General features: G+C 44.7%; 1 protein-coding gene across 1 annotated transcript in view; it reads left to right on the forward strand.

Moving 5' to 3' along the window:
- Positions 1-1,269: 1,269 nt before the first annotated feature.
- The window catches only part of LOC130291549 (proteinase-activated receptor 1-like), a 33,409-nt gene continuing 22,510 nt past the window's right edge, over positions 1,270-12,168 (forward strand). Inside the window, exons 1-3 of the mRNA XM_056540423.1 lie at positions 1,270-1,406; positions 6,313-6,348; positions 9,702-9,716. Of these exons, the coding sequence (XP_056396398.1) occupies positions 6,342-6,348; positions 9,702-9,716 (22 nt within the window). The 5' untranslated portion in view covers positions 1,270-1,406; positions 6,313-6,341. The remainder of the gene's footprint in view (positions 1,407-6,312; positions 6,349-9,701; positions 9,717-12,168) is intronic.

Consider the following 12,168-nt stretch of genomic DNA (forward strand, 5'->3'; position numbering starts at 1 on the left):
CACCATAAGGGCTTCCTAAATGCAACATGCCCCCAAAAACCATTTCAGAAAAACGTACTCTCCAAAATCCCCTTGTCGCTCTTTCCCTTCTGAGCCCTCTACTGCGCCCGCCGAACACTTTACATAGACATATGAGGTATGTGCTTACTCGAGAGAAATTGGGCTACAAATACAAGTATACATTTTCTCCTTTTACCCCTTGTAAAAATTTAAAAATTGGGTCTACAAGAACATGCGAGTGTAAAAAATGAAGATTGTGAATTTTCTCCTTCACTTTGCTTCTATTCCTGTGAAACACCTAAAGGGTTAAAATGATGACTGAATGTCATTTTGAATACTTTGGGGGGTGCAGTTTTTATAATGGGGTCTTTTGTGGGGTATTTCTAATGAGAAGACCCTTCAAATCCACTTCAAACCTGAACTGGTCCCTGAAAAATAGTGAGTTTGAAAATTTTGTGAAAAATTGGAAAATTGCTGCTGAACTTTGAAGCCCTCTGGTGTCTTCCAAAAGTAAAAACTCGTCACTTTTATGATGCAAACATAAAGTAGACATATTGTATATGTGAATAAAAAATTTTTTTATTTGTAATATCCATTTTCCTTACAAGCAGAGAGCTTCAAAGTTAGAAAAATGCAAAATTTTCAAATTTTTCATCAAATTTTAGGATTTTTCACAAGGAAAGGATGCAAGTTACCACAAAAATTTACTACCATGTTAAAGTAGAATATGTCACGAAAAAACAATCTCGGAATCAGAATGATAACTAAAAGCATTCCAGAGTTATTAATGTTTAAAGTGACAGTGGTCAGATGTGCAAAAAACGCTCTGGTCCTTAAGGCCAAAATGGGCTTGGTCCTGAAGGGGTTAAGGTCCAAATGGGCTGAGTCCTTAAGAGGTTAAGTGGTTAATTGGTACAATTTTTTTAGGACTTTTTGATCACTACATTTTTTTCTGATATGTCTGACCAGATGAAACGGATTATTGCTGCTCCTTACTTGCCATCTACCACTCTATACAGCTGAGAGAGCCAGGGCCCCGCTCTGGACATAATGGGGGTCCCAGCATTTTTCCTCCCCTGCAATCAGATAGGGGTTGAGATCTGTAGAGTTTCCTGGCCATGGACCCAAAAAAATCTCAATGGGGGAGATTTATCAAAACATGTGCAGAGGAAAACTTGCCCAGTTGCCCATAGCAACCAATCACCTTGCTTCTTTCATTTTCATGAAGGCCTGTGAAAAATGAAAGAAGGGATCTGATTGGTTGCTATGGGCAACTGGGCAAGTTTTCCTCTGCACAGGTTTTGATAAATCTCCCCCAATGTCTTTTCACCAAGCCACTTATTACTTTTGCCAATGAAATGGGGCCCCGTCATGCTGGAAAAAGTATTGTTCAGCCCGCTCCCTTGGTAGGAATTCTACGCATGAATGGACTCAGGATGCTTTACTGTTGGCATGACACAGGGCCCATGGTAGCTGCCAACATTTCTTCTCTAGACAATCATTCTGTCCCAAACTGTCTGCAGAGAGCCCACCCCATTCAAAAACACAGCAGGAAATAAATCATACAAATGAATCTGCTCATGTGAATGAGCCCTTAGTGTTTCTAGACCTTCTAGTCAGATGTTTCTATGGTATGGAAAATTGCAAATGAAATCCAGCATCTACTCCAGAACGTCATGTATAAAATTTCTCTTTATTGTATATCAAAACATATTAAAAAGTTACCCGTGCAACATATTTCAATCTTTTTCGCAAATAAATCCGCTCGTGAACGAGCCCTAAAACAGCAAACTGTGAAAAACAACATTTGTGTAAGTGTGGAAACATTAGGCCACAACTGTACATCGAGATAAATAGTACATACAGGACTCTATAGTGCCATATGTCATCCAAAAAAGTAATACATACAGCATTCAGATAAATAATGCATGGAGTTCCCAGAAAAATATTGAGGGGCATTTACTAAGGGGTTTAGTCATTTTTTTCTGACTATTTTTGGCGCAAAATTGTCGCAATTGCGCCTACCCTATTTTTTGTGCGACTTTCTCTAGCAAGAGCTAGAAAGTCAAATTTTTTTTCCCCGCTTAATTTACGCAAGTTTTCAGTTTTTACTTGCAGTGGTCAGGAATTTATTAAGCTACTGCCGCCCGGGCTCCGACATACTTTCTCCCCGCTACCCTCACTGCGCTACCGGGACATTGCAGTGATTTACATCCCACCCCTCTCACCTGCCAGCGCCACACAACTTCCATCTGTCTGCTGTTGCAAGTCTACAAGTCCCAGCATGCCCTTACAGTGAGGACACGCTGGGAGTTGTAGTCTTGTAGCAGCGGGAGCTGAGCGGCGTGGGCGGGAGACAAGGGGGGGGGGGGTAGCGGGGAGGCCGTATGAGGAGCCCCGGCGGCTGCACTGTAATCTCAGCCCGGGATCTTGCCCTGAGAGCCAAAGGCTTTGGCTGTCAGGGCATGCTGGGTGTTGTAGTTTTGCAACAGCTGGAGGGCCACAGTTTGCAGACCACTGGTGTGTGGTCTGTAAACTGTAGTCCTCCAGCTGTTGCAAAACTAAACAGCTGAAGGGGGCTGGCGAAAACGTTCACTTACCCTTCCGAGGCTCCAGCGACGATCGCTGACGGAGATCGTCGCGCGGCACTGTCGCGCGCAGTGTCGTGCAGCGCTGGATCCTACGGAAGTCGGTAAGTTGCCCAAGCCCTAAAACTGTTTCCCAACCAGGGTGCCTCCAGATGTTGCAAGATTACAACTCCCAGCATGCCTGGACACCCTTTGGCTGTCCAGGCATGCTGGGAGTTGTAGTTTTGCAACAGCTGGAGGCACCCTTGTTGGGAAACACTGGCCTAAAACAGTGTTTCCCAACCAGAGTGCCTCCAGATGTTGCAAGACTACAACTCCCAGCATTCCTGGACAGCCATTGGCTGTCCAGGCATGCTGGGAGTTGTAGTTTTGCAACAGCTGGAGGGCCACAGTTTGCAGACCACTGGTTTGTGGTCTGTAAACTGTAGTCCTCCAGCTGTTGCAAAACTAAACAGCTGAAGGGGACCGGCGAAGACGTTCACTTACCCTTCCGAGGCTCCAGCGATGATCGCTGTCGGAGATCGTCGCGCGACACTGTCGCGCGGCAGTGTCGTGCAGCGCTGGATCCTACGGAAGCCGGTAAGTTGCCCAAGCTTCCCAACCAGGGTGCCTCCAGATGTTGGAAGACTACAACTCCCAGCATGCCTGGACAGCCTTTGGCTGTCCAGGCATGCTGGGAGTTGTAGTTTTGCAACATCTGGAGGCACCCTGGTTGGGAAACACTGTTTTAGGCCAGTGTTTCCCAACCAGGGTGCCTCCAGATGTTGCAAGACTACAACTCCCAGCATGCCTGGACAGCCAAAGGCTGTCTGGGCATGCTGGGAGTTGTAGTCTTGCAACATCTGGAGGCACCCTGGTTGGGAAACACTGTTTTAGGCCAGTGTTTCCCAACCAGGTTGCCTCCAGATGTTGCAAGACTACAACTCCCAGCATGCCTAGACAGCCTTTGACTGTCCAGGCATGCTGGGACTTGTAGTTTTGCAACATCTGGAGGCACCCTAGTTGGGAAACACTGGCCTAAAACAGTGTTTCCCAACCAGGGTGCCTCCAGATGTTGCAAAACTACAAGTCCCAGGTTGGGAAACACTGTGCCCGGCCTCCGCCCCACCTTACTGTAAGGGCATGCTGGGAGTTGTAGTCCTGCAGCTGGTGGCAGGGGACAAGCTTGTCACTTGCCCACACATCTCCTGCACCACACAGCTACAACTCCCAGCATGTCCTTACTGTAAGGGCATGCTGGCAGTTGTAGTCGTGCGGGGCGGGAGATGTGTGAGCAGGTGATAATAAATGTACTAACCTATTTTTTTTTTCTTCTCATTTCAGATCCGTGTATCCTGTGGACTCCTTCGGATTCGGTGGACTACTTCGATGACCAGCGTTTTTCTTTGTTTGATTTTAATAAAATGGTTAACGAGGGCTTGTGGGGGAGTGTTTTTTGTAATAAAATTTTTTTAAAGCCTGTTGTGTTTTTTCCTTACTTTACTAGACAGGCTTAGTAGTGGAAGCTGTCTTATAGACGGAGTCCATTACTAACCTGGGCTTAGCATTAGCCACAAAAACAGCTAGCGCTAACCCCCTATTATTACCCCGGTACCCAACGCCAAAGGGGTGCCGGGAAGAGCCGGTACCAACAGGCCTGGAGCGTCAAAAATGGCGCTCCTGGGCCTAGGCGGTAACAGGCTGGCGTTATTTAGGCTGGGGAGGGCCAGTAACAATGGTCCTCGCCCACCCTGGGAACGTCAGGCTGGTACTGTTTGGTTGGTATTTGGCTGGGAATGAAAATAGGGGGGACCCTATGTGTTTTTTTTTTTTTTTAATAAATAATTAAATATATTAAAAAAAACGCATAGGGTCCCCCTATTTTTATTCTCAGCCAAATACCAACCAAACAGTAACAGCCTGACATTACCAGCGTGGGGGAGGACCATTGTTACTGGCCCTCCCCAACCTAAATAATGCCAGCCTGTTACCGCCTAGGCCCAGGAGCGCCATTCTTGACGCTACGGGCCTGTTGGTACCGGCTCTTCCCGGCACCCCTGTGGTGTTGGGTACCGGGGTAATAAATGGGGGTTAGCGCTAGCTGTTCTTGTGGCTAACGCTAAGCCCGGCTTAGTAATGGACTCCGTCTATAAGACAGCTTCCACTACTAAGCCTGTTTAGTAAAGTAAAATAAAAAAACACAACAGGTTTAAAAAAAAAATTATTACAAAAAAACACTCCCCCACAAGCCCTCGTTAACCATTTTATTAACATCAAGCAGAGAAAAACGCTGGTCGTCGAAGTAGTCCACCGAATCTGAAGGAGTCCACAGGATACACAGATCTGTAGAAGAAGTAACCAAAAAAAAAAAAGTGTAAGTACATTTAGGGAGAAAAAAACTGTGTTAAAAAAATGTAATAAACACACACACACACACACTAAACGCCGTTTACCACTTCTGAGCCATGACTACAATTTACAGTGATCCCTCAACTTACAATGGCCTCAACATACAATAGTTTCAACATACAATGGTCTTTTCTGGACCATCGTAAGTTGAAACCAGACTCAACATGCAATGTGCAGACAGTCCAGATCTGTGAAACGTGTCAATGGCTGGAAGAACCAACCAATCAAAATGGGCATTCACTGGTAAAACCCCTGTATTACTGAAGTGTATGCACTGACTGGTGTCTGGTATTACATGTTCTGTACACTTTACCTGTATCAGGGTTAGCTGCTCTTTTGGACACCAGGTGAGGGCGACTCCATTACTTGTTTGGGACATTGCCTGTACTGTACAGGACCCCTGAAGACGCTCCTGTCCTCTACATAGACCAGTGTTTCCCAAGCAGGGTGGCCCCATCTTTTGCAAAACTACAACTCCCAGCATGCCCGGACAGCCTTTGGCTGTCCAGGCATGCTGGGAGTTATAGTTTTGCAACAGCTGGAGGCTCCCTGCTTGGGAAACACTGACATAGACAATGATTTACAGCTCCCAGCAGATCTTTATTACTTTTATATGTAAGGATTTGCTTTATCTATATTAGTTATCTACTTATTTTTCTTTGTCACTTTTTCCTATTTTGGATGACATTTTGGTGCCTTTAGAACCAATTACCACGTTTCCATAGAGTTATGGTCTCAACATACAATGGTTTCAACTTACAATGGTTGTCCTGGAACCAATTAATATTGTAACTTGAGGGACCACTGTAGTTATTGAATTATTTAGATGTGGTGAAAAAGCTAAAAAAAAAAACTCAAAAACAAAAGATCCAGAAGGAAACCTAGCAGCCAAACCTATTCAGACAGCAGGAAAAAGGAACAGACTATTTTTTCCACTAGATGAAGTAAATTTCCCACTTTTGCCTATGTGTGCCAAATTTATTAATGCCGTGCAACAATTTAGTAAATTTGTCGCACATAGTCAAAAATGAAGTAGAAAAAAAACAGGGTAAAAAACAGACTACATAGTAAAAGATTAGTAAATGCCCCTCATTGACTATAAGGAAAAATGTGCAAAATTTAGCAAAAATGTGTAAATACAGCCTTCGTTGCCTAATTGTCAAAGAACTGACCAATGCAAGAAATTGTACTATACTGTATTATACACAACAGGCTTCATTGCAACCAACAGCTGTAGTTATGTTTGAGCGTATAACAAGCTTATACATTTTATGTCTGGTAAATTGTGTTCTAAATCTAATTCTGTCCTGTAAGAATCCCTTAATATTTTTTTCAGGTGCTGCACTTTACTACAATATACCTATAATGATAGGTAAGTAGGCATGGTTGAGAAGCACTACAAATTCTGTCTAATGGAGTGGATGTCTAATATTAACAAAAGTTTATTTTCAACATTTTTATTGTTGAAAAGTAAAAAGTCAATCCTGTTACCTGTTAGGCTAAGTTCACACTGCCGCTGTGCAAAGAAAACAATAGTGTATGTACGATTTTTTTCTTTCCGCTCAAGTACCGGACACCCAACGGACGCCATTCAAATCAAAGTAGTCCGTCAGTACCCGGCGGTGTCAGTTGTGCACCAACAACAAAAAACAAAGAATGTACCCTGTTTTTTTTTCTTCTTGGGGGGGGGGGGGGCGCACACATCCCACTGTTGCAAAACTACAACTCCCAGCATGCACTGACAGACCGTGCATGCTGGGAGTTGTAGTTTTGCCACAGATGGAGCCACACTGGTGGGGAAGCACTGAGTTAGGTAACAGACTCAGTGTTTCCCCAGCAGTGTACCTCCAGCTGTTGCAAAACTACAACTCCCAGCATGCACGGTCTGTCAGTCTGTCCAGACCAGAAAATCTGCCATGTGAATAAGACAGCAGAAATTCCACTCACCACAATATTAAATTCATGTAGCAGAATTTCCAAGCGAAATTTTTCCACCGGATTCCGCGCATCAATTCTGCTGTGTGAACATACCCTTAGGCTAAAAACAGATACAATGTATGTTTGGCCTGATAAAAAGGCAACAAAAAACATTCTTGTTTTTCACCTCCAACTTGCAGTTTATGGAATTTTTTTTCTCAAAAAAAGTGTGTATTAGTATACAAGTTTTTGTTATTTTATGTTTTATACCCTGTATGAAAAATGTTGGGGGAGAAATTACCAGACAAAAATCAGTATCCATATCGTGTTATTTTTTCCTCGCCTTTAGAAGTCTATAGGAGGAATTTCTTGTAAAAAATGCCATATTCTGAGCACACTGGGATTTTGAAAAACTGTGATTGAGCCTGAAATAGCAATTAAAGGACATGTTCGGTGCTCACTTTTCTTATTGTATCCGTTCCGGGCTGCAAAAAAAAAAGAAAATAAGCTTTCTCTTGCCTGCCTACGCTCCCCCGGTGCTCCGGTACAGGCGTCCGGTCCCCGGGCTGTATTTTTCTTACTTCCTGTTAGCCCGGCACGTCACACGGAGCTTCAGCCTATCACTGGCCGAGGCGGGACATCTCTGCGGCCGGTGAAGCTCAGGTTGAAGCTCCGTGTGACGTGCCGGGCTAACAGGAAGTAAGAAGAATACAGCCCAGGGCCCGAACACCTGTACTGAAGCACCGGAGGAGCCTAGGCAGGTAAGAGAAAATTTGTTTTCTTTTATTTTTCAGCCCGGAACGGATAAAATAAGAAAAGTGAACACCGGACATCTTCTTTAAAGGGCGAAAAAATGGCAAACAAAAAAGTGTCATGTGGGTATGACATTTTATATTTCTCTACTGACATATGGCGAACATTTGCGACAGTGTTTATGCCCAAAGGATAGGGGATAAGATGCCTGATCACGGGAGTCCCGCAGCTGGGGCCGCCCGGGATCATGCACGCGGCACCCCATTTGTAATCAGTGCCCGGAGAGTGTTCGCTCCGGGTCTGATTACCGGCGACCGCAGGGCTGGCGGCGTGTGACGTCACGCCTCCACCCCTGTGTGACGTCACGCTCTGCCCCTCAATGCAAGCCTACAGGAGGGGGTGTGATAGCTGTCACACGCCGCCGGCCCTGCGGTAGACCGTAATCAGACCCGGGCACTGATTACAAACGGGGTACAGCGTGCATGATCCCGGGCGTCCCCAGCTGCGGGACTCCCGTGATCAGGCATCTTATCCCCTATGCTTTGGACATAAACACTGTCGCAAATGTTCGCCATATGTCAGTAGAGAAATACAAAATGTCATACCCACATGACACTTTTTTGTTTGCCATTTTTTCGCCCTTTAAAGGAGATGTCCGGTGCTCACTTTTCTTATTTTATCCGTTCCGGGCTGAAAAATAAAAGAAAACAAATTTTCTCTTACCTGCCTAGGCTCCCCCCGGTGCTTCCCCCGGTGATCAGGCATCTTATCCCCTATCCTTTGGATAGGGGATATGATGTGTAAGCACCTGAGTACCCCTTTAAAGCAATAGAGGAGATTTATCTAAACCTGTGTAGAGGAAAACTTGACTAGTTGCCAATAGCAACCAATCAGATCAATGCTTTCATTTTTCAGAGACCTGTTCAAAAATTAAAGAAGCGATCTGATTGGTTGCTATGGGAAACTGGTCAACTTTACCTCTGCACAGGTTTTAATAAATCTCCCGTAATGTTACTAGGGAAAAACACCTCTACAATATGACAATTGGCATGCGGCATGATTTTGTCTTGTGGCTTGTGCATATAGAGTATGACACTAATGTTAGGCATATGGATGTACAGTATGGGCCCAGTATGAACATAGGAATGTAGAGTATGGGCCCAGTATGAGACATATGGATGTACAGTATGGGCCCAGTATGAGACATAGGAATGTAGAGTATGGGCTCAGTATGAGACATAGGAATGTAGAGTATGGGCCCAGTATGAGACATAGGAATGTAGAGTATGAGCCCATTATGAGACATAGGAATGTAGAGTATAGTCCCAGTATGAGACATAGGAATGTAGAGTATGGCCCAGTATGAGACATATGGATGTACAGTATGGGCCCAGTATGACACATAGGAATGTAGAGTATGGGCCCAGTATGAGACATATGGATGTACAGTATGGGCCCAGTATGAGACATATGGATGTACAGTATGGGCCCAGTATGAGACATAGGAATGTAGAGTATGGGCCCAGTATGAGACATATGTATGTACAGTATGGGCCCAGTATGAGACATAGGAATGTAGAGTATGGGCCCAGTATGAGACATATGGATGTACAGTATGGGCCCAGTATGAGACATAGGAATGTAGAGTATGGGCCCAGTATGAGACATATGGATGTACAGTATGGGCCCAGTATGAGACATATGGATGTACAGTATGGGCCCAGTATGAGACATAGGAATGTAGCGTATGGGCCCAGTATGAGACATATGGATGTACAGTATGGGCCCAGTATGAGACATAGGAATGTAGAGTATGGGCCCAGTATGAGACATAGGAAAGTAGAGTATGGGCCCAGTATAAGACATAGGAATGTAGAGTATGGGCCCAGTATGAGACATAGGAATGTAGAGTATGGGCCCAGTATGAGCCCATAGATTTCTTGTGCATGCACTCTTAGTCTGAACATAGCTGCAACATAATTTTATTTAAAAGTACACTATATAGAATAATTTTTTGATTAATATATTTTAAGTATAAATCTCTTTTCTTTTTAGGCAATGATACTATAGGTAAGTCCGAAGGAATTAGACTGTAACTTGTAAATTCTGCTATGTGAACAGTGCAGCAGAATCCCATTAAAATCAATGGAACTCTGCTGGTGCGGAATCTCCACATGGAAATTTCATCGTGTGAACAGTTAGAGTTACAGACTAGGTGAAACAGAAATTTTTCTTTTTATTTTTGTATATGGGGCTGTATGAGAGTTTATTTTTGTGCCTCTGGGTACGTTCAGATGAGCGGATCCGCAGCATATTTTACGCTGCGGATCTGCCGCTGAAGGACCGCTACATGGTGCCTTTAGATGTGCCTGCTCTGAGCAGCAATACGCCACTACGAGTAGACACACTGCTGCGATGTGCGAGTCGGCACACACATTCGCAGTATACTCGCACATCACGGAAGCTCTCGGCCTAGCTCATGGATCACCCGCCATATGTGTGAGTACACCGCGCATGCACGGCGACTCGCACATCACTTCAGTGTGTCTGCTCGTAGCGGCGTAATGCCGCTCAGAGCAGGCACATCTAAAGGAACCATGCAGTGGTTCTTCAGCAGCGGATCTGCAGCGTAACCCTAAATCTGTAGTTTTTATTGGTACCATTTTGGTATTGATTGGACTTTTCAATCACTTTTAACATTTTTTTTCTGGGATATGATGATATGATTGAAAAAATGCTATTCATCATATGGGATAAATAATGTTATATTTTAATAGTTCTGACAATTCTGCACATAGCGATACCATATATGTTTATTTTTATTATGTTTACATAATTTTTAAATTGGAAATAGGGAAAGAGGTTGGATTTAGACTTTTAATATGGAAGGGGTTATTGTATGTGTGTTAAACCTTTATTAGATTTTTTATTAAACTTTATTGGTCCCCTTAGGGGACATTTAGGAAGAATCATTGGATTCCTCATAGGGATCAATGCAGTTCTATTGTGCTCTGCACTCAACAAACTCTATCAATAGCAGAGCTATGGGAAGCATGGAAGGAGAGGTAAACCCTCCAACTACCATTACTACAAAAGGGATGATTTAAATGTTCCTTTAGGGTGCGTTCCCACCTGGTGTATACGCAGTGGGAAATGCGCTGCGTATTCCTCGCTCACTTTACACACAGGGCTTTCCGGCGGCAACCCTATGCATGTAGTGAGTTCTGGAGGCGGGGCTGTGTGCCGGCATGACTGTGACGTGTGGCTCCGCCTACAAAACTCACTACACGCATAGGGCTGCCGCCGGAAAGCCCTGTGTGTATAGTGAGCGAGGAATACGCAGCATATTTTCCGCTGCTGCCCCAAATTTTGCACTCCTTGAAATACGCTTCGTATACGCCAGGTGGGAACGCACCCTTAGATGTCACTGTCAACTTTGACAGCAGTGATCTAAAGGGTCAATAGCCTGCCATGGAATTGCCACATGCCCTCTGTTGGCAGTTGCCGCCCCCTACTGAAATCATCTGAGAGGTATGGCACTGCTCAAATTAGGAGCCTATGCCATACCTCCTTAACAGCACTATGTATACACATCAAAGTCCAGGAGAATAGAAGCCATAGTTGTTTATACAAATAAAGTGGTGCTCAGCCCCTAATAGCAGAGTTCCAATAATCCAAGTTCATGTATATAGAAAGTGGGGAGCACTCACCCTAAATTACAGTAAATATCAATGCTTTAAAGTGTACCTGTCCTTAACAAAAACATTTTATATAATGTAGATAATACCATTATATGTATATTTGTAATATACATTAATCCAAAAATATGTATATTTTCGGGTGAAAAAAGACTCTGCCTGCAGCTATTGCCTGTGTTTCTCTCTGAGGAGACCAAAATACAGGAAGAGTGGGAAGGACAAGTAGGGTGCTTTGCAGGCTCCCAAATTTTCAGTCATCCTGCTGTGTGAGCCTCAGTGCACAGAGCCCTGCTTGTCCTCAGTGCACAGAGCCCTGCTTGTCCTCAGTGCACAGAGCCCTGCTTGTCCTCAGTGCACAGAGCCCTGCTTGTCCTCAGTGCACAAAGCCCTGCTTTTCCTCAGTGTACAGAGCCCTGCGTGTCCTCAGTGTACAGAGCCCTGCTTGTCCTCAGTGCACAGTCATGCTTGTCCTCAGTGCACAGTCATGCTTGTCCTCAGTGCACAGAGCCCTGCTTGTCCTCAGTGCACACAGCCCTGCTTGTCATCAGTGTACAGAACCCCGCTTGTCCTCAGTGCACAAAGCCCTGCTTGTCCTCAGTGCACAGAGCCCTGCTTGTCCTCAGTGCACAGTCATGCTTGTCCTCAGTGCACAGTCATGCTTGTCCTCAGTGCACAGAGCCCTGCTTGTCCTCAGTGCACAGTCATGCTTGTCCTCAGTGCACAGAGCCCTGCTTGTCCTCAATGCACAGAGCCCTGTTTGTCATCAGTGTACAGAACCCTGCTTGTCCTCAGTGCACAGACCCCTACTTGCCCTCATTGTACAG

Source organism: Hyla sarda, chromosome 1, assembly GCF_029499605.1.
Source record: "Hyla sarda isolate aHylSar1 chromosome 1, aHylSar1.hap1, whole genome shotgun sequence".
NCBI classification, from domain to species: Eukaryota; Metazoa; Chordata; class Amphibia; order Anura; family Hylidae; genus Hyla; species Hyla sarda.